Source organism: Phasianus colchicus, chromosome 26, assembly GCF_987193195.1.
Source record: "Phasianus colchicus chromosome 26, bPhaCol1.hap1.1, whole genome shotgun sequence".
NCBI classification, from domain to species: Eukaryota; Metazoa; Chordata; class Aves; order Galliformes; family Phasianidae; genus Phasianus; species Phasianus colchicus.
The window spans coordinates 4,725,755-4,746,891 of NC_143461.1; the positions used below are offsets into that span (position 1 = coordinate 4,725,755).

The 21,137-nt window shown below is 51.0% G+C and overlaps 1 protein-coding gene across 2 annotated transcripts; it reads right to left on the bottom strand.

The window, feature by feature from the left end:
* Positions 1–149: 149 nt before the first annotated feature.
* Positions 150–19,984, bottom strand: KPNB1 (karyopherin subunit beta 1). 2 transcript variants are annotated; one of them, XM_031600665.2, is made up of 22 exons: positions 19,789–19,983; positions 19,641–19,699; positions 17,944–18,126; positions 16,011–16,211; positions 14,914–15,066; positions 14,034–14,093; positions 13,589–13,678; positions 13,141–13,251; positions 11,543–11,644; positions 10,573–10,797; positions 9,737–9,928; positions 8,474–8,604; positions 7,512–7,659; positions 7,185–7,256; positions 5,754–5,898; positions 4,251–4,333; positions 3,585–3,692; positions 3,187–3,330; positions 2,975–3,080; positions 2,521–2,635; positions 1,790–1,951; positions 150–1,334 (listed from the first exon to the last, which is right to left on the bottom strand). In XM_031600665.2, coding segments are annotated over exons 1-22 (2,631 nt in total). In that variant the 5' UTR covers positions 19,829–19,983; the 3' UTR covers positions 150–1,333. The 2 variants fall into 2 exon arrangements, with proteins under 2 accessions (XP_031456525.1, XP_089981460.1); XM_090125334.1 differs by lacking the exon at positions 150–1,334 and having other exon boundaries at positions 1,786–1,951; positions 19,789–19,984.
* Positions 19,985–21,137: the final 1,153 nt, after the last annotated feature.

Here is a 21,137-nt window from a genome sequence, read left to right on the forward strand (position 1 = left end):
AGTGCCGTCTTGTGTAAGCTCAAGTCAGTATATATATATTTTATATAAATTTATTTCTTCCTTTTTTTTTTTTTTTTTTTGTTTTTGAAGTGCAGCAAGAGACCAATACCACATCCGATTTGATTAAATAAAGAGCACAAAAGGCCAAGCAGTTTCCAAATGGCATTTTTATCAGATTTCGTTTGAACATTGAATTTATCCTCATTTTGCAATCCAAAATATTACCTGAAGTTTCATTTTGTTTTTCAACTCTTTGGCACAATTTTTGTGGGTGTTCGGGCTGCTACAGTACAAAGTCAGGAGAGCTCTTTCCCTTTCTCACTGCCAATTCAGAGCACTTGATGCCTGGATTTGAGTTTGAAGCCTGAAATCTTGTTTGACCATTAATTCTATACCCTCTAACGCAAGAGTTTGAGTTTGCTTGTTTGTTGTTTTATTTTCCCCCATTTCTACATTCACAGTTGAACAATATTAAGGAAGGAAAGGCGCTTTGATGAAACGAGATCATGAAAAGCATCACTCGGAATGGGAGCTCTGAACATCCGTCAGTGTTTCCCCAAAATTAAAAGCCCTAAAGGAGCGACTTTCCTTGTTTTTTTTTTTTCCTTTCTCTTTTTTTTTTTCTTTTTTTTTTCTTTTTTTTTTTTACATCTCTTACGCTGCATCAGTAGACTGAAAACTTCGGTTAGTTTATGAAATGCAACAGCTAACCCCATTTTTTTTTTTTTTTGGGAAAAAAAAAAAAAAAGATAAACTGCAAATGACTCGAAGTCGAGAATGTGGAGACACCGCCTCATTCACACACACTCACTCTCTTTAGACCCAAAATCCTTCACCCCTCTCTCCTCACATCCCGTGCACCGACAGCATCGCGTGGCCGAGGTTACCGCGGGCGGATGGAGGTTGGCTCCCATCTCTTTCTCTTCTCTTTTCTCTCTGCTGAGCAGCCCTTGGATGCCGACCCCACGCTGTCGGAAGGAGCTGCCCATTGCCAAGCAGAGCCCGGTGCTCCCACTCCAGAAGACGACCAAGGAGGCCAAGGCTTTGGATGCAAGTCAGTGCTCAGCTCGCATACGGCGCCGCTGCTGCTGTTGCCGTGGCAGGATTTCCAATGCGGTGTGTTTTCAAGCCTCACTCACTCATCATCCTCTCATTCCCAAACATTCAGCATCCGTGCACACTCCTCATTTCCGGGTTGTTGGTTTTCGTTGGTTTGTTGGTTGGTTGTTTTGTTTGCGGGTTGTTTTTTTTTTTCCTCCTTTTTTTTTTTTTTTTTTTTCAAAAGATTGGAGATTTCCAGTGGGGGTCTCAGGTGTCATCCCAATAACACAGATCTGCAAGCAGAAAGGTGCAATTAAGAACCAAAACCAAACGTACGGGCAAACGAGACACCAGCAAAGCTGCACAGATGTAAAGCAAACCACAGGAACCTGGAGGTAAGGCACTGCCACATCCCTCCCAACAACCTGCTCCTTTTTAAAGGAGCTTCAGCAGTGCTGTGGAGCACACAGAGCTCAGCTGCCACCTCTGGGGCTGCTGCAGCTCAGTGAGGACTCAGCATCTCACAGCACGAGGAGCCCTCGAGTCTGAGTCTGCTCTCGTCAGGCTCAGTTCACTGTTTTGCTGTTTGCATTCGTGTGAGATCCCAGCCAGGGTTTGTTTACAGGAAAATAAATTAAGAACAACCTTCTCGAAAACAAGGCTTTCGTGTAGCATCTCATTCAGGCTCAGGAGTCCAGCCAATTTTGTAATTATGCAACGTGGAAAGGAGGTGGGTGTTAGCCCTTACCAAGCTTGATTCTTCAGTTTTCTCAGTTCTTTAGTCGCCCAGGTAGCGAGGGTTTTCGTTTTGTTCGTCTTGGATCTTCTTCCTTCAGTTAGCAGTTCATGTATCATGGGTCTAGCTTCTACTAATTTCAGTACATCTTTCCCAAATGCTGTACACAAATCCCTGAAGAAGCAAGAGAGGCTTTGAGGCTGAGCATCACAACCAGGTGTGCCAATAACGCTCTGATCAGCTCTTGCTAGCTGGAAGAAATCTGACTCACAGCCCACATCCTTTATGAAACGCTGCATACGGTCACCCCTTGCAGCAGCAGCACAACTGAGCTTCTCTTAGTTGTGATAAATGGAGACATTCAATCTCCCACCCCAAGACTGATCTCCTCGATGTTTCCCTTCCACCTCAATTCAGCCCTGACCTCAGCTCCTCCACACCTGAGGGCGTGGGTGCTTTGTTTTTAAAGGCAGGTCATCCCTGACAAATCCTAAATCTGCAACTTCTGTAACAATCATCACTTCCACTCGTCACTACTGCTGCTTCTCACCATCCCAATTAAGGGCCTCGCTTCTGTTGTCTGCTTTACACCTTCAGCTGAACGTGTGGCACCAGACTGAAAAACCCAGAACTGGTGACAAACACTTCAGCCAGAAAAAAAATGCAGCTTCGGATGCATTTGATGCACAGAATTCTATCTAACAAACACACTGTCAGCGTTCACAAGGGATCAGGATGCTCACCCTATCAGTCCAGCAGAACATGCCACTACTACGTCTGTATGATCCTCATCTCCAGCAATGTGGTCGATGTAAGACAGAATAAATTCTACTCTGGGCTGCACCAGCATCACATCCGCTGAAAAGAAAAGAGCCTCGTTATAGCAGGGTGAAACACAGCTCATGTTTAACAGCCTGCCTCTCACAAGGCCTTCCTGCGTGCTCCTGGACAGCCAAACTCTGAGCTCTCAGCCACAGAAGGAGCCAAAGGAGGAAGAATCACAACGAAGAAGGGCTCTAAGCTCATTCCCTACATAGGCAGCTGAGTGCTCTCTCCCACATAGGGGTGAATTAACAAGGATGTGCCCATGGATGTGACAACCACTGCAACAGGAGCCCGTCCAAGCAGGCTGTCCCACCTCCCTTCATCATTCCAACCACACACACACAAAAAAAACAAACCACCACTTGTACTTACGGTGCACATTTTCTTGGTCTCCCTTCAATCCCTGAATGATGCCCGTGTAAGCTTCCAGGCAGCCCTCCCTCAGCTCATTCAGGTAATCCACCATGTCATAGTCAGACTGAAAGGCAGCAGGAGAGCACTGTGTCAGCAGTGCCCTCAGCAGAGCACGCAGTCCTCACTCATTTCTGATTTTAACAAACTACAGAGCCACGCAGCTGCCTCACCTTATCAACCTGTGCTTGGGAAGCCTGCTGGAGGGTGTTCAGTACAACATCCAGGTACTTCTTGAATTCTCCTCCAATAGCAAGGGCGATATCTCCAAACACAGAGAGAATCTGTGGCTTCACAGACCTATGAACGTTTTCATTCTGGAACAGATTTCAGCACTGTTAGGTTCAGCTGCACCTCCCTGATAGGAGGAGCTAATAAACCACGACCTTCACTGGAAATGGAAATCCTTATCCTCGACAGAGCTGGATTCCATTCAAACACTGAAGTGACACAGTTGTCAAACACGAGATCTTCAGAGCACGCCTAGCACTTCAGCTTCTCCCACCTCCCACTTTTCCCTCAGTGTGCAAACCAACTGTTACTAACCGCTAATGAGAAGGTAAACACTCACCCCCAAGTTCTCCAAGAGCAGCTGCATAACCTCATCACAGAAAGGCAGGATGTTGGATTGCAGGGCTCTGCATAAGTCACCAACCAGGCCCACTGCAGCCAGACAGACCTGCAAATAGAACAGCAAGTCAGACACCCACCCGGTGAGTCAGGCTTCCACTCTCCATCCTCACAGTGTCAGCTTATTAAATTAAAGCAGTGGTGACACTCTGTGGGCATTAATGTCACCAACAGTAACAGCCCTCCTAAAAGCTGATGAGCCCTTTTTAATTTTATTAACCATTTACATCAAGCTGAGCACACATCACCAATGGGGAGGGCAGGAATATGAACCAGTGTCAGGAATATGAACCAGTGCTGCCCAGCTCAGCAGCTTCTGCTGGAAGTTCACAGCTGGCAGCAACCACTTTCCTCATGGAGAGCAACTCCTGTGCCACCACTGTGAAAATCCAGGTGTAAAGTCAACAAAGGCCTTCTGCTGAATTAAGAGAAACCTAAATCTGTGTGTGCAGCCAGTAATTAGAGAGAGATCCACAGGACTCCGTTTGCACTTCACCACCAAAAGCTGTGATGTTTTTACAGATGCACAGCTGCTGAGCTCAGCACCTGAGAGCAGATGACAATTTGGAGATTGCAAGCACAAGACAGCCTGTGCTTTGACCTCTACCTGGTATTCAGCATAGTTCTTCAGTCCAATGCCAAGGAACGGTTTGAAGGCATCCATGTACTTCAGGAACTCTCCACCTAAGACTGCACACGGAAAACATTCCTGTTAGAGAAGAGAACTCCCAAACTGCCACGCATTTGATGGAACTCAACAAAACAGAAACCCACCATATCCTCCACCTAAAACGAGTGCCTGCATTGTGCACAGAAGGACAGCAAATCAATTCTCCAGTAGATATTACACCAAAGCTGAATGCTGCTGAAGCACGTACGTAGGGACTAAAACCAGAGAACTCTGTCCTTCAGGGCTTCTGAAGACAAACCACCCCTTCCCCACACTCAGAAGGATGCTGAGTGCTCCCTGCCCAACAGGGCTTGCAGAGCTCTGCATCAGCCTAAAGCTCTGAGCCTTCCCACACCACTTTCCTATAGCTGTAATGCCTTTCTTTTGGAAACAGGTGCTCCACCTCTACATTCAGAGCTGCAGGGTTCAAGCAGGGCCTTCCTTAGGATGTTTATCTTTCAGCAAGATTAAAGAACTCAAGCCAAACACTGCAAAGCCCACTCTTTTTCTCCTCCAACTCCTACCTTCCCCACACCACTTGTGTCACTAGCATTACACAAATGTTATCTGTCCAAAGCAAGAAGGTCTGTGTCTCAGGAGGACAGGTTTCCTTTCTGCCTGTTGGCCAGCCAGCACTGCTCCCTCTGAATCTTCCCATTCCCTCAGGCAAACCCAGCAGCAGGCTCTGCAGAGGGCAGAGGGCACAGACCTGCTCCCTGGAGCATGGGGAAGCAGCAGCTCCTGCAAGACAAACCCAGCACTGCTGTGCCTGCAGACTGTCCTGTGCTCACAGTGCAGCAGGCAGTGGCTTTTACTGGAGAAGCCACAGGCAGTGTGGGTACATCCAGGCTTTCAGCAGCTCCTCTGCTTCCACACAGTGCTGCATTTTCCCCCCCCAAGCTCCAGCACAACTTCTGAACATCAGCTCACTCTGCCCAGGCTGCCACAACCCCATTTTATTTCATTTCACCACCTCTGACTCACTCTAATGCTGACCATCACCACCACTGTGATTTCTTTTAAACAAGAACAATGACTTTAAATTGACCATTGAGAAAACACCCCAAAGCAGCAATGGGTCTCAGGCAGCAGCAGCAGCAAGTGTGAATCATTCAGATAAGCTCAGCCCTGGAAGGCAGCAGGTTCCCATTATGCTCAGCACTGCACACAGCAGAGCTCCTCCTTTCTCCTGGCAGAATTTGCATTGTAACCACGTTATTAACAGAAAACGAGCTATTCATTCAAGAAACACAGCCCAGAATAATCCAGCAGACTCAGGGCTTCAGTGACAGATGTGGCAAGCTGTGCTGTCAAAACCATACCTTGAGGAAAAGCAGGAACTGAGCGTGGTGGTTTATTTCAGACTATATGGTCAATAAGAGCAGGGAGCATCCAGGCTGCACACCCAGCTCTGCTCCCCAACCCCAGCATGGCACCAACCTTCCACCAGGGTGCTGACAGCCATCAGGGCGTCCTCCTGCACACCCCCTGAGCCTGCTGTGCTCTGGAACATCCTCAGCAGAGATGCCATCACCACGTCTGAGATCTGCAGGGCATCCTGGTGCTGCACCTTCCGCAGGACGTTCTAAAGCAGGAAAGGGAAGAGAGAAAGACCATCATTGCTTCCATGCACGCTCAGCTGAATTACGCCTCCACCTCCCTGAATGCTTCTGAGCGTGCTGAGCTGCTGAAAGCAAAGCTGCTGTTTGAATTCTGCTGCTGCAGAAATATGCTTTGTCAGTGTGAGCACGAAGTCCCATTCGTTTTTAGCTGCACTCCGTTTCCCAGCTACAGAACAAGCTGAATTTACTGTTCCTGCTGCATAGGCTGTTCTGCAGGTTCCCTTTTGTAAGCTGGCATTACGTGTGGCCAGCCCAAATTTGGCCCTGCATTAAAAAAAAAAAAGCCTTTCTCAAATCACAGCAACGCCACAATGATGTCCTACTGCCAATTACAGGTGGCATGGAAGCTCTGCTGCTGCACCACACAATTACATTTCAGAGATACTGGTTGTTAATCCAAGACTGCACATCCTTACAGCCAACTGCAGCTGAATGTCTCTAGGATGAGCAAGAAGCAAGCTCACGTACAAACAGTGCAGAGCAAAAACATCCATCTCAAGACCAGAATGACTCTATCAGGAAAATCAAAGACATTGAGTTTGGCAGTTCCAACAACAGGCCTCAGTTTTCCCACTGCTCTCCGTTATTATCAATTTTTCCTCCCTCCTGTTGGATGTTCACAACTATTTCTTCTGTTGGAAAAAACCATGCAACAAGATGGTGTTTTCCTCCTGTTCACTTCTGCTTCGTGGCATTAAGCATCTCAGGGCTCAGTCGCTGTGATAATGAAGAAAACTGTTTGCAAATTAAAGCTAGCAGTTCAATTCCACACGTGCAACCTCCAGAAGGAAACAGAGGCATAAGAGGTGACACTGTGCCAAAAGGAAAGGCTCCAAATGCAGAGGGCTCCCACTCCATCCCACCTTCCTGCAGTGCCAAACAGCAAAGCTCCAACACTGGGTGCCCTGTGCTTCAGCAGGACAATCTGGTGAAGATTTTGGGAGAAGAGTGGTTGTTTTCAGTGCACTTTGTAAGAAGAGGAGAAGAGCTGAAAGTGTGCTGGCGCTCCAAGCCACGTGGGTGTTCATTACCAGATGTTTAATTTCAAGGACACTTAGTGCATTTTAATTAGAGCCGTTTTAAATAAGAACACCAACCACAAGAGGCAGATGAACAAATTAAATCTGTTGCAGAGCTTTTTGCTGGTGCCAAGCAGAGCAAATTGTTCACCCCGAAGCCAACTAAGAGCCAATCTTTAGCACCCCCAAACCTCCTCCCTGTAACCACAGAGCAGGAAGGAGGAGCTCACCTGGAGAGTAGCACAGAGAAGAGACTGAAGATCATTGAACTGGATTCTGTCTGAAGTGCTCTGGATGTGAGACTGGAAAAAAAAAGAACAGAGCCCCAAATAGAGAACACTTTTCTCACGGTCCACGCAAAGCCAGCAGATCTCAGCAATACAAATGGCAAAAAAAATCCATTTTAAATATCTGTTCTTTCCAATTTAAGGTGAGACAGGTGCTGTTCTTAAGCTTTTATACATCCAACCTGCCCATAAAAACCCAGACCCCGTTATGCCAGGAGATGCACAGCCAGCAACAGCCACAGCCAGGGCTCAAACCCCACGTCCTCCCACCTCCATCTGCAGCACTTGCTGAAGCCTCTCCATGATGACCAACGTTGTCTTCTGGACAGCAGGGTAACAGTCCTTGGCACTGTTCTTCACTATTTCCATCAGAGCTTCATATGCAGAGCTCCTCAAGTTATTCTGGTGTCCATCAGGCCTGGAACAGAAGGAAATGTATTTGCAGCTCCCTGCATGCTTAGAAACACTTTTTTTTTTTTTTAGTAGATTGGTAAGAGCTTAAATTTCAGTGCTGCAATGAGCCTCTCTCTGTTCCAACATTTCTAAGTGAATGAAATTTGCAGAGCCATTTTTGGAACTTTTTTTTTTTTAATTTGCTATTAATAACAATTTCCAATGTCTTCAGACAGACAGTAAGTCCAGGAGCAGCAAACAACTCAAAGCCACACAACTGCTGTGTGCTGTGACCCTGCCTGGTGTCAGGAGGTGAGCAGTGCCTCCCAACATCCCTGTGAGCCATCAGGGATGGAGTTCAGCTGGAAATAGAGACAGCTGAGATCTGTTCTGAGATGCCTGATGGATCTCAGAGCCCTGAGGCAGACACCACCCTGCTGGTTGGAACTGAGATACAGAGTGAGTTCAGACTCCAAAATGCTCAGACAGGAACCTCATTTAAGAACATAACCTGCAAAGGGATTCAGCTGAAGGATCGAAACCGACCCAAAAGCTGAACTGCAGAGCTGTCAAAATCCCTTAGGTGACCTTAAAAGCAGAACAGGACTTCAGCACGAGCCTTACTTTTGCATCTGCAGAATTGAGAAAACATTTTGCCTTGTCTATTTATATTCCAGCTTAGTTTGGAAAAGGACACTATGCCAGAAAGCCCAGTTCTTAAAAAACACCATTCAGATCTACACTGCAAGAGAAGGAAGACCAAAGCCTTAAGAAAAAGGGGAGAAAAAGCAAGAGAAAAGGCATCTCTGTGTAGCTCAGGCCAGCTGGGTTAACATTACCTATCTGTGGTCTCCAGAAGTTTCTGAACTATAAGCTCAAATGAAGAGGATAAGCAGTAGGTTGCTGGTTCTTCCTGATCATCAGCTACATCTGCAGCTTCATAGGCAGCTTCAGCAAGACTTGTGAAGGCCTGGAACACAGAACAACCATTCCTGTTATCCAATGACTCCGCTCTCACACATCCACAAACACATCCCAGCCATACAAACAGGTGCAGGGCTCACTTCTAAGGGCTAACTCCTTTATGAGTCCATAATCATTCAGGATCCTCAGCTTTGGTGCAGGAGTGGTAAGGATTTGGTCCCAGCAACCCAACAGAGGCAGACTGCCTGAGCTGCACAGGCTGTTGGTGCTGGGCAGACAGATAGGACCTGCTCTCATCACAAGTTAAAATCCTAGCTTAGAAAAGGCTGCAGACTGATGGTAACAGCTCTGAGATGGGTGGATTAAAAAAAAAAAAGCTGAAAGATCCCTCACTGTCACTGCCATCTAAAGACACGTGCGAGTCATCATCTTCCCAACAGCCACAGCTATGTGGGCTTCTGCCAGGAGCAGCAGAACAGGGAGAAGTTCCCATGCTGACTTGAAGTCTTCAAACCTCTGTAACACCAAGAGAAGGAATCCTATCATTTCTAAGGGTTGTTCTGAGGTGCAGAAACTCATCTGCAGCTGAATTCCTATTGAAAGCAGGGACACATCCTCTTTATAGGGGGAGGACAGCGATGCTACTTGGTAGCACCCATCAAGAGGATGCAGCTGAAGTTTGCAAGTTTGCCTGAGGGAATGCAGCTCTGCCAGGGAAGAGAAAACTTCATGCTCCTCAAATTGGTTCTGAAACTGCTTCTGATGTGAGCTTAGGTGATGGGAACCCAGGTAGATCATATTTCCCTAAGAATGAATGGGCAATTCAGCTGTCCCAAGAAGACACTAAAGCCCAGCACGTCTGGAATTTAGTCACATCCATTTAATGGGTGTGTAGAGACAACTTCCACAGCACTTTCAAGCTTCAGGCAATTTCACACTTGGTAACATTACAATTTTCCTACATGAAACACTTTTCTTCCCTTGTTTTGCCTATCAGAGCCACAAAACAGACTTGAGATGATAACAAGAGCTGTGTTTGCTGGATGACCAAATCAGGAGTCACCTCTGCCACCCATCTAAGCGTGCAAGCATCAACCTGCGTGTCTGCCTACCAGCATCAGCTGCTTCCCTTCACTCACAGAAACTTCCCAGCAGCAAAAGCAAAGGCTCTGCCTTACCCAGCACACGTTGGAGGCCACGCGGGGCTCGGCGCTCAGACCCTCGATCAGACACTGCAGCAGTGGGGCGAGGTAAATGTCATTGATGGCTGCCTCAGGGAGCATCTCACAGATCCTGCCCACGGTCCAGGCTGCTGTGTCTCGAACCACAACGCTGGGATCCTTCATCAGCTCTATTAAAGTCGGCATTGCCTGAGAGAGAATTTGGGCAGGAGAAAGGTGTGAGCATATGCAGGATGTGGGAATAGGAATCTGTCACTGTTTCTAATTTAATGTCACCTATGGGCTGGCTGACTTGAGCCTAGGGCAGCAGGGAAGATCGCCCAGATCCTGTAAGACCACATTCTGATATCTTAGTTATATGTTTAGTATGTTATATGTCTTATGGTCTGGTATTAAATGGGGAGGTTGGTGGCCCTGCATGTGGCAGGGGGGGTTGGAGATTCACGATCCTTGAGGTCCCTTCCAACCCCGGCCATTCTGTGATTCTGTGATTATTTTCCAGTGATAAAAGCTGAGAACCAAAGCATCTGGAGTTCCTGCAACCTTTGAGCTGTGTAACCCAACTCCTGCCCTGCTATTATCCAGACCTCCCTAAAACATGATGATGTTCCAGGCTAGATGTGGCTCTGGGCAGCCTGGTGTGGTGGTTGGGGATCCTGCACATAGCAGGGGGTTGGAACTAAATGATCACTGTGGTCCTTTTCAACCCAGGCCATTCTATTATATGTAAAGCAGACAGCCTTTAGCATCTTCCCAGACTAAGAAGAACCTACAAAACATGAACCCTCCTTCAAATAAACGAAAGGTTTTGCTCACAAGCCTCACAATCTCACCTGTATAACTAGTGGTTTGAGCTGGTTAGGCTCTGGTCCTTCCAAAATGCACCCAAAAGCCATCACAGCTGCATCTCTGTATCGCCAATCTGGATTTTTAATGTGTTCTTTAATAAAGGGCAGCACGTGAGGAACAATGTCATCTTCACAGCAGGTGGCCAGGAGCATGAGGCAGACTCCTGCTGCTTTACAGGGGTTCCAGTCATCATCGTCATCATTTTCATCCTAGGAGGAGAGCAGCACCCATCAGCCTGGGGGGAAAAACATCCCTTCCCACTCACAGGCAATGCCACCCTATTGCAGGAAGCACTGCCCTGTTGCCAGGTGTTCACATTTAGGGCTCAATTCAGGTCTAGAAGCAAGAGTTCCACCTCTGGCAGAGAGGCAGCCCAAGTTATGTGCTTTATCCTTCCTGTTTTAACCATCGTTTGCAATTTAACCCTTCTGCAATGTAACCCTGCACCCAAGCAGATGGTTAACAGAGAAACAGGGAAACTGCTTTCACTGAGAACATTCTCACAGCACTTCCCTGTTCCATCACAGGCAGCCACAACTCCATCCCGTACAGCTTAATTAACAGCTTTATTTTATAATTAGACCTGCTGCAGCAAGTGACTCCATTAATTTGTATTAGGCTGTGGAACAGAGTACAAACAAGTCCCAGTGCAGCGCTCAGCACCTAATAAACAAACAGGGACCTCAGAGCTGGGGATGCAAAGCTCAGGAATTCCAGACACTGAATCTCCAACGATGCAGACTGAATGTTTGTTTTACTCATGAAGAACACAGAGAACGATACCAACCTCTTCAGAAACCAGAAATACAAACGTGCTGCTGACTGCTGCCACGTGCAGGGGCAGCACTGCTGTCCCACAGCGTGGAACTGAACGCAGTGGTGCTTTTATTTTGTTGATTTCTTTTTTTTATTCCCCCCCTCCTCTGCCTTCACAGCAGGCATTTTGCAACTCACCTGTTTTGTTAACGTTTGTGTCAGAATTGGGACCAAATACTGCAGTGCTCCCTTAGCATAAAATTTGCTCGTGTGCTCCGGAGGCCTCCCCTGCTCTGCTGCCTGCAAGGAAGCACACAGCACAATCCTCAGCAGCTGTACAAGCACCACGTCACCCACCCAGCAGATACAGGCTCACTTCTGCATGCTTCCCTCTGCTTCCCAGCACCACAAGTTACCACAACACACAGGAACCTCAAGGACACCCTGCACCACATCCAGTTAAATATTCCATCAGCACAGCCCTCTGTGCTGTTCCACACACATAAAGGGCCTCTCCTCACATGGCACAAACAGCAATGTTTTCAGTTATGTATAATTAACAAGTGACCCCAAGTAGGAAAAGCAAGAGGTCCTCCTGTATACAAGCTGAACCTACATGCTGACTGTCCTTTTATCCTTGCTATTTTGGGCAGGCAACACAAATATATATTTAGCTGCTTTTAAAGATGGATATGATTCATCTAGAGGCCTCTGAAGTTTAAAGCTCTTATTGATCTGTGTCACTAATTCATGCTAACAGCATCTGCACGGGGAACAGCACCCCAAATTCATCCCCAGCCCATCCACTGCAACGGGGAATCGTGACTTTCATCCCATTATTTTGTGCTTAACTCAGGGATTATGCATTATATAGAATGTTATATAGAATGCAATCCATCTTTTCCACGTCAGAATAGGACAACTCTGCCGTGCCTTTAACAGACCCCAGGAACAGAGCCCAGAAATGCAGAGCCCACCAGGCACAGGCAGTGGGTAAACCCAGAAACACTCCCCCTCCACCACAGAACACACTGCAGCAATTCAAGATGCCATCTTAACAAAGCAACAGCTCCAAGAAATTCGGGACAATGGGAATTTCCCAGTGCTGCACTGTGCTGCTATACATGCTTAATGTGCATTTAGGTGAACCTTACAGGAGCTTAACTCGACTCTGGAATGCTAAAGAGAAATCAGGTAGCTGTCATGTACCATCTTCAGGAAACCAGCACCTCTTTGTCACAGCGTATTCTCATCAAAGCTGTCAGGAAATCTTTATCTCAAGTTGCTCTGATTCCCAGCCAGGTTGGCTGGAAAACCATTTGGTTGGTTAAAAAGGCAGCTCGTCCTCATCTGATCTGGGAAGCAGGACAGGTTGCATTCGAGCTACACTGAAAGCAATGAGTTGTGGAAGGGGGTTATGGACAGTGGCCCCCGTGCAACTTTAACTCCAAGCTTCACATTTACCTTCAGCAGCAGAACAAATCAATCCCAGCTGAGTGCTGGGTGAGACAGCTGCCAGAACCAAGCCAGCAGCTCAAAGCCAAGCTGCTCTCTGCAGAGCCAACGTGCCTCGAGGGCTCCGTGCAGCCCCAGGTCTCAGCTTCTATCAGTCATGCATCACGGAGCATCAGAGTGGTGCATGATGTCTCATCACAGACCAGGACTGCCACACGAGGGGCTTGGGGGGGCTCCTCATTCAATAGCAGGAGCTACAGAGAACAGCAGGGCTTCCAGATGTGGGTAAACCATGACTGCAGCACTCCCAAAGACAATATCACAGGTGTTTGCCAGCTCACCTCTGATGCCTCTATAGCCAGATCCATCTCCTCATCACACACGTTTGACCAGAACTCGATTCCCTGTAGAGCCACCTCATCTATGTCACTTTTCATTGCTTCAATAGTTATCTTTAGGAACAAGAAAGAGAGGAGGGGAGAGAAGAACGTTTTCAGCACATGATTTCTCCTCAAACACACAGCCCAAGGCTCCAGATCAGCTGAAATCAGGTGCCACAGCAGTTCCTGATATCAGCTACCCAGGCAGGGCTGCTGAGCCTGTGCTGCCCCACACTTGGGGGTCTCAGCATTGGTTTTAGGGGCTTTGCTGGAGGAGAGGCACTGGCAGCACACAAACGCAGCCAGAGAAAAACAAAGCAAGGATGTAAGAAAATATTTCCTCCCAGGTGAAGACAAAGCAGCACAGGTGGAGTTTAGATGACCATATATAAGCAGCCCAAGTACTCACAGCAAAAAGTGCAGGACCCATATACGTCTCCATATACTGATAATAAAGGGACATGATCTTCACCAGGTTCTGTAAGGCAGCCACTCGTACCTGCCAGAGCACAGAATGGACCCAAGATGTGACATTTACCACAGCCCTCAGACAAACAAGTGCAGCTGTGGCCTCCCCAGGCCCAACATCCCAGCCCTTCCACCAATTCCATTTACTCCACCCCCATTCCATTTATTCTTTGCAACTCAAATCCCCTGAGCAGTTTTACTGCTCCTAACATTAAGTAGGAAACTCAGTGTGTTTGAGAACTTGCCCACCCATCCACTTTTTAACAGCCCACTGTTACTGCTGCTCGTTATGATGCTCCCAGTTCTGTTCAGCCTCCCAAGAAGGGAACAGTGAGAAAAATCAGAGCACTTCTCAGCCATCACCATACCCTTCAGTTTCCACTCACCCTCGTATCTGGACACTGCGTTGCTTCACAGACTACTTGCATAATAAAGTGCCTTTCAGACTGAAGAAGAAACAAAAGAACATTAGATCACAAAAGCTCTGAAAACTTTGCAAGCCTTCCTATGGAGAGAATGCATTTTTGAGCCTGGACCACCACAATCCTTCATACAACACTTCTACAGATGTACAGGTGAGCATTCACTGCAGGATTTGGAATCCTTTCTTCCCCAAAGTGGGAAACCCAAAGCACTGTGAATGGTGCTGAGCTGGATGCCCAACACAGAAAAGCCCAGCAGACAACTGTGAAGCTGATCCCCATCCACAGCTGCAGGAAAGAGCCTGGGAAAGGCTTCCATTAAGAGACTTTCTAAGCTGAGGGTTCAATCTTCATTCCATCTTCCCATACACCCCTGGTAGGGTCCTAAGGGATATCCCTCAACTAAAGAAAGGAAAGAGAAAAGCCACCCCACAATGGATGTCCCTGTTTTGGAGGCTTGCAGGCTTTCCTCCCCCAGCCATTCCCAGAGGCAATGCACACTGGATTGCTGCCATGCAACTTGAAAGAAAGCGCTGATCCAAGCGGGTAACAGCAGCATTACAGAGTGGAGTTGGATTAGGAAGCAGATCTGACAGCCCAAAGTCAGGTCAAATTCATCCCCAAAATTCAGCAACGCCTCTTTTTTCCATTGGCAAATCTCTGAAATCTTCCACAGCATTCCTGCATCACAAGAACAGCCTGGCTGCATGGAAACGAATCCCAGTCTCAGATCCAATGGGGTTATGCATCAAAACTCAGCGTGGTGCATGATTTCTCATCACAGACCATGGATTCTGTCCTTCTATTTTAGAGCAAGAGTTGTTACCACTTCCCCCCCCTTTACCTCTTTGTCGAAATTTGCTTTGGTGAATTCCAAAGAGTTCAGGAGTGCATTAGTAGCTGCTAGCTTCACATTGTTGCTGGGCTCTTCCTTTCTCATTCCCTGGATGATGGCTGTCAGGATCTCATTGGATTTGTCTTGAAGTTGCTCTGGTTCCTAAGAGAAGCATTGATAGTCACGTCAGTTAAACAGCTTCCTCCTATTTCAAAGCATCACCCAAGTTTGAATTCTACGAGCAGAAATTGTGAGACATGAAAGCCAAGAAGGCTTTTGTTCACTGGGAGCACCAGACTACAAACGTGGGAGATCCCAGTCCTCAATCACACCCCACTCTGCCTGTTTCCCTACCTGCCCTCCATCCCTCCTGCTGCTCCTCACTTCACCAAGGCCACTTCCCTCCCACAAGAGCTCTGTGCTGCTTCCAGCCCTCCTGCAGCAGGGATTGCCCTGCTGGCACAGGAGGGGGGCATGGATTTGGCCACAACCAAACATGCTCAAGAGCAAAGCAGCCCCCTGCAGCCTGACAAATACCCCAAATCGATTTCCTCTTCCTGCCTCCCCACCCTGAAAGCATTCAGCAGCACTGAAAGCACAGCAGCCAGTTTTGTTTTCCAGCAGGAGCTCCGACAACACAGAGCTTTTGCAGTCTGTGTTATTGGTGATACTGCCAATAATACTGATAAAAACCAGGAGACATTCTGCAGGTGGCGCCCCAGAGAGCAAAAAATCCCCAGAGATGTCCATTCCTGTATCAAAACCTCCTTCCACGAGGATAAAGAGACCCCTCTACAAGAGGAAGGAGGTCAGCAGTTCCTCAGCCACACGGAGGAACCAAAAGCTCCCCAACTCACCTGCAAGGTTTACAAACCAGCACCCTCCCACCCTACAGCTGCACAGTGACTTTGAGAAGCGACCTGGATTTGTGCTGCAAAAGCAGGTCAGCTCCTTCAGACAGCATTTGTGTGTGCTTGCTGCTAGCAGAGAGATCCTCAGGACGAGCAGGAAAAGAAAGGACACAGCGTGGCTCACAGAGGTGCCACAAACAGAAGAGAAGACGTGGAATTGGAAGAGATCAGCCCTCAAACTTCAGAGGTACTCACGATATCCTGGCAGATGTACCCGATGGCCTCCAGCGTGGACTCCTTCATGTGCTCAGTGCTGTGCTGGTTGGTGACGTTGGCCACCAGCTGGGGGATGAGCTCAGGCCATTGGTTCATGGGGATCTCAGCGCAGGCGATGCCGGCCACGCACTGCGAGGCAGAGCTGGGTCTGTACGTCTCTGTGCCCAACGTCTGCAGGACCTGAGAGCAGAGAGCAGGGTTTGGGTGTGTGCATTGTGCTCTCCCAGCTTGGTTTGTGGTTCTATGGATGTATTACGGCCCTTCAAAGCCAATCCTCGTCTCAGCTCTGAGCCTGGCCACGGTTGCTCCTGCAGGAAGGAGTCATGGCTGTGACTGCACACACTGCTGCCATGCCATAGAACAGTTTGGGTTGGAAGGGAGCTCAAGGATCATCGAGCTCCAACCCCTCTGCCAACAGCAGGGCCACCAACTTCATATCTAACAGCACAGCGGGCTGCCCAGAGCCCATCCAATCCAGCCTTGGACACCTCCAGGGATGGGGCATCCAGACTCTCTGTTCAGCTGTTCCAGCACCTCACCACTCTCATAGTACAGAGCTTCTCACTGACATCCACACGCCAGCAGCCCGCCCAACAACTCCTCTACAACCACAGAACAGAGCCACAAAAGTGAACCAACTGCACTCTGAAATCACCCCAAACACCAGGCTGCTTGCATCAAGGCAAAAAGAAATGAAACTATTCCATCCTATTCTGATGATCTGCAGTCAATCAGATGACTTTTTTTTTTTTTTTTGCATACTTATGTAACTGTTTCTCAGAATTAACAAGGGAGGGGCACTGGTTTCAGAGTAACCAGGCACACCCCTCCCTTTCCCAAATACTCAGCAAGAAACACCATCCCTCCTGTTGCTCAGATTCTCCCAAACCAGTCACAACCCCTCTCCCCAAATCCCTCCCAAGTGAAGGGGTTTGGCATCAGACCCCAAACAGCCTCACAGAGACCCCACCAACCCCACCTCATCAACCCTCATTCATTGGTCACTCAATGCAGCAATGGAAATAATGGGCAGCCCAGAGCTGAAGGAGAAGCCCACCATGGGGGAGCTGTTAAGCACCAAACATGTCAATAAAGGATTCTGCTTTAGTTTGACACCAAAGCAGCAATCCAACGCTGTGAGCTTTAACACACAACAGCTTACAGGAGCTAGGGTCCACTTCTTCCTTCATCACTGCACAAAGCTGCATTGATGACCCAAACTTACCCTGCTAGATACAGACTCATAGCTCTATTAAGAGAAAGCCAACACATAAAGCATAAAACTTGCATTGGCTCCACGCAGAGCCACACGCAGCCATGCACACCTGTGTTCCCATCAGGTGAAAGACCTCAGGCACCACCTGTGTCACTGCAAGCCCTGGGGTTGCCTCTAACTAGCTCAGGGGTCCTCAGGCACAGCCCCCCCCCATGCAGAGACAGCAGGATGCTGCTCCCTGCTTGGGATTTGCCTGTTTATGAGCACATCCTACCAACTCAACTGGGCCCTGTGCAGATGTGTGCTCACACAGAGCACAGCTCAAAGGCATTCAACGAGGGACTGGAGAGCAGATGAAGCTACTTCTATATGGGAGAAAGCCAACAGAAGCCACCAAGCTGGGAAGCTGTGCTCACTGCTCCAGCAGCTTGCCACCCAGAGATTTCTTTGCAGGAGCACTTGCATTAAGACAAATGGAACAGCAGCAGCCTCGCACCTGCCTGGTTTTCACCCCAATGCCTCTACAGGTGACAGCAGAGCACCAAAGCACAGCGAGACGGCGCCGCTGCTGCCTTGAGAGCGAGCAGCCAGAAAGCTCTGGCACCAAACAGGGAGGGCATCGACCCAAGAGAATCCAACGGGCTCAAAAGCAGAAGGGGGGGAGGAGAAAAAAAAAAAAAAAAAGGAAGGACTCACGTAGTTCTTGACCTCCCTGCGGGCGTTGGCGTCGATGGCGAGCCATCGCTGCTGGTACTGAGCCTTGATGTCGGGATCCTTGGAGGTGAGAGAGTTCTTGATCTGCAGGCCGGCCGCCACCCGCGCCACCTGGCTGTTGCCGGGGTTGGCCAGCACTCTGGACAGTTCCACCAGGAAGGTTGGCTGCGGGAGAGAAGGGGAGGAAGGAGCTGAGACCCCCGACCCAACCCCACCCAACCCCACCCAGACCCCCGCAGAAGGGTGGTGCTTGGCTTGGCTTCCAGCAGCTCACCCAACAGAAGGCCTCCTCTGCGCTCCCACCTGCACAGAGCATCATCTGAACGACCCACGTGGGTCCTGCGTGCTGGGATGGGCACCCAGTGCGCTGGGATGGGCACCCAGTGCGCTGGGATGGGCACCCAGTGCGCTGGGGAGCATCGTTACTTTGTCCCCTTTTGCTTGGAGGCAAAGGCCAAACCCCAGCACAGCAATGGCTGCATGGCACGTAGGTGTGCAAAGCGAGGGCTGCTGCACCCATGCCACCCATAGGACCAAAAACCCATAAGTACACAGCAGGTTGATGTCTGAGGTTCTGCACAACCCACAGCAGCAAAACCTGAGCGCTGATCCAGCTGCAGGATACGCTCTGCCTCCCAAGGAAACCTTCCTAGGGAGCACAGCTGCACAATATTTGGGCTTCCCCAAAGATAAAGACCACAGGGCTGCACGCAGCACAGCCCTCAGCTCCCTGCAATGGGGTGCGGGGAGCACACAGAGCTGGGGAGCAGCAGGAATTGCTGCCTTCGAGGCTCAGCTTTGATTTCAGGAGGAGGAAACGCAACGTTTTGCAGAGCTGCTCTGCGAGGTTTCGTCCCATCGCCTTCCCAAAAGGGGAGGTTTGGGAAGCAGGGAGGTTTCCCTATGGAAGGATGGAGTGCTGTGGGGTGGGGAGATGAGGGGGGAGGTGTGGAAGTGAGGGGTCCCAGCTCTGAGCAGAGCCCTATGGAGGGCTGCCCCCCGGTGGGTGGGGTGGGGAGGTGGGGAGGATATCTCATATGATGAGCCTGGCTTAAAGGTGAGGAACAGAGGAGAAACGAACACGTTGCTGCTCCTGCCTTTAAGGGCACAGCCCTCGAACCCCACAGCCCCACAAACGCTTCTCCATTTCCCCCCACTCCGGGTTCATTTAACGGAGCTTTAAGGTCAATTCCTGCGGGAAAACACGAGGGGGGGGCGGATGGCAGCCTCGCATCTCTGCCTGCGACCCCAACCCCCCCCCCTCCCCCACAACGCCGGGACCCCCGGCGCGGCCCAACCCACCGCATCCCGGTTCCGTAGAACCGCAAACCCCTCCCCGGTCCGAAGGGAGCTCCGCACAACGGCAGCGGCGACAGAGCGGAGTCACCGCACGGTTCCGGACCGGGCGAATATCGCCGTTCATCGCTTTATTTTCAGCTCTCGGTTCGGCGCGGCCCCGCCCGGAAAGGCCCCGGCGCTGCGATGGCCGCACATGGCCCGGCCGCTCCCCTCCGCCGCGCCCCCATTGGACGCCGCCACCGCCGGGAGCGCCGCCATTGGAGCCGAGCGGAGCGGGGCGCGGGAGGAACCGAACCGAACCGGGAGGGGGGTTGGGGGGGGGGGGGGGGGGTGAAGAGGGGGGGTGGGGGCCGCGATGGCGGCGCGGCGCCGGGACTCACCAGGTTCTCGATCGCCGCCTGCTCCAGGAACTTCTGCGCCGCCTCCAGCTCCGCGCGGTCTGCGGGGGGGAGACGGGGGGCGGTGAGCGAAAGGGGGGGGGGAAACGCAGCGCCGCAGCCCGGCACGGCCCGACCCGCGCGGCCTTACCCGGCGACACCGTCTTCTCCAGGATGGTGATGAGCTCCATGGCGGCGGCGTGGCGGCTCCGGAGAGGCGGAGGGAAGGGAGGAGGGGAAGCGATGGGGCGGGGGGGGGCGGCGGCGCTCCGGGTTTTGCGGGAGGCGGCGGCGGCGGCGGAGGGAGAAAAAGGGCCGCGCGGGCGGAGCGGTGCGCGCGCGCACACCGAGCGGCGGAGGGATACCACGGCCGCGGCCCGCCGCCCCGCGCCGACGCGTTGATTGGTGGGAGCCGGCAGGCGGCTCGCGTTCCTATTGGTCGTTCGGAGCCGGGGGGAGGGCTTTGGCGGGCCGCGGGGAGGAAGAGAGGAGGCGGGGCTTCCGGCGGCGCTGCGCGCTGATTGGGCGACGCCGCGAAGGGCGCCCCGGCGGCGGCTGCGGCGGTGCCGAGCGGGGGGAGGCGGCCACGTGGGGGGAGGCGGGGGCGGGAATCCGCACGGCGCGGCGCCGACCGGAAGTGCCGCGGCCCGGCCCGGAAGTGCCCCGTTTGGCGCGGCGGGGGGGCTGTGCGGGGAGGAAAACCGGGAACTCCCGGCACCCGCGCTCCCTTTCCGGCCGTGCACAAAAAGGCGCTCGGCTCCCCCAGCGGTTCCCGTTCGTCCCGGATCCGGGCGCAGTTGTGCAGCTGCTCTGCCCGCAGCCCGGCTCCCTCAGCTCCTTCCCCGCGCAGCTCAGCCCCGAATCGCACTGCTGGTTTCTCCTCCCCCGTTGCTGGGCGCTCCGCGCGCTGCCCGCACCGACAGCCGTTTGCGCAGCTCTCAGCCGGGTCTGCTTTGGACGGGCTGGGGGAGCCGGGTTCGTTCAGCCTGGGGAAAAGAAGCTGCGGGGTGAATCATTGCAGCTTCAGCACCTCAAGGGAGCCTGCGAACAGGAGGGGAGTCAGCTCTTGGGAAGGGGAGATGACAGCAGGACAAGGGGAAATGGCTTGAATTGAGGGAGGGCGGATTGAGGCTGGATGTGAGGGGGAAGTTCTTTATTATGGGAGCGGTGAGGTGCTGGAACAGCTGCCCAGAGAGGCTGTGGATGCCCCGTCCATCCCTGCAGGTGTTCAAGGCCAGGTTGGATGGGGCAGCCTGGGTGTGAGATGTGGAGGTTGGTGGCCCTGCATGCAGTGTGGGGTTGGAGCTCCGTGATCCTTGACTCCCAACCCTGGCCATTCTGTGTCATTCCGTGGTCTCACTGAGCAGCAGCACGGCCTCCTGCTCCACCACAACTCCAACCCAGCAGAGCGATGGCACTGAAGCACGGGGCACCATCCTCCGCCTTTCGCTCCCAAACGTTTTTTTCCTGGAATGCAAATTCTTACAAACCCACAGCACG

Excerpts from the sequence above, each read along its gene's own strand:
- KPNB1 (XM_090125334.1), bottom strand. The coding sequence starts at position 19,828 with ATGGAGCTCATCACCATCCTGGAGAAGACGGTGTCGCCGG. Across the intron at positions 15,067-16,010 it reads GGTACATCTGCCAGGATATC|GAACCAGAGCAACTTCAAGA; the intron begins GTGAGTACCTCT and ends TGCTTCTCTTAG. Across the intron at positions 13,679-14,033 it reads CGCAGTGTCCAGATACGAGG|GTACGAGTGGCTGCCTTACA; the intron begins GTGAGTGGAAAC and ends GTGCTCTGGCAG.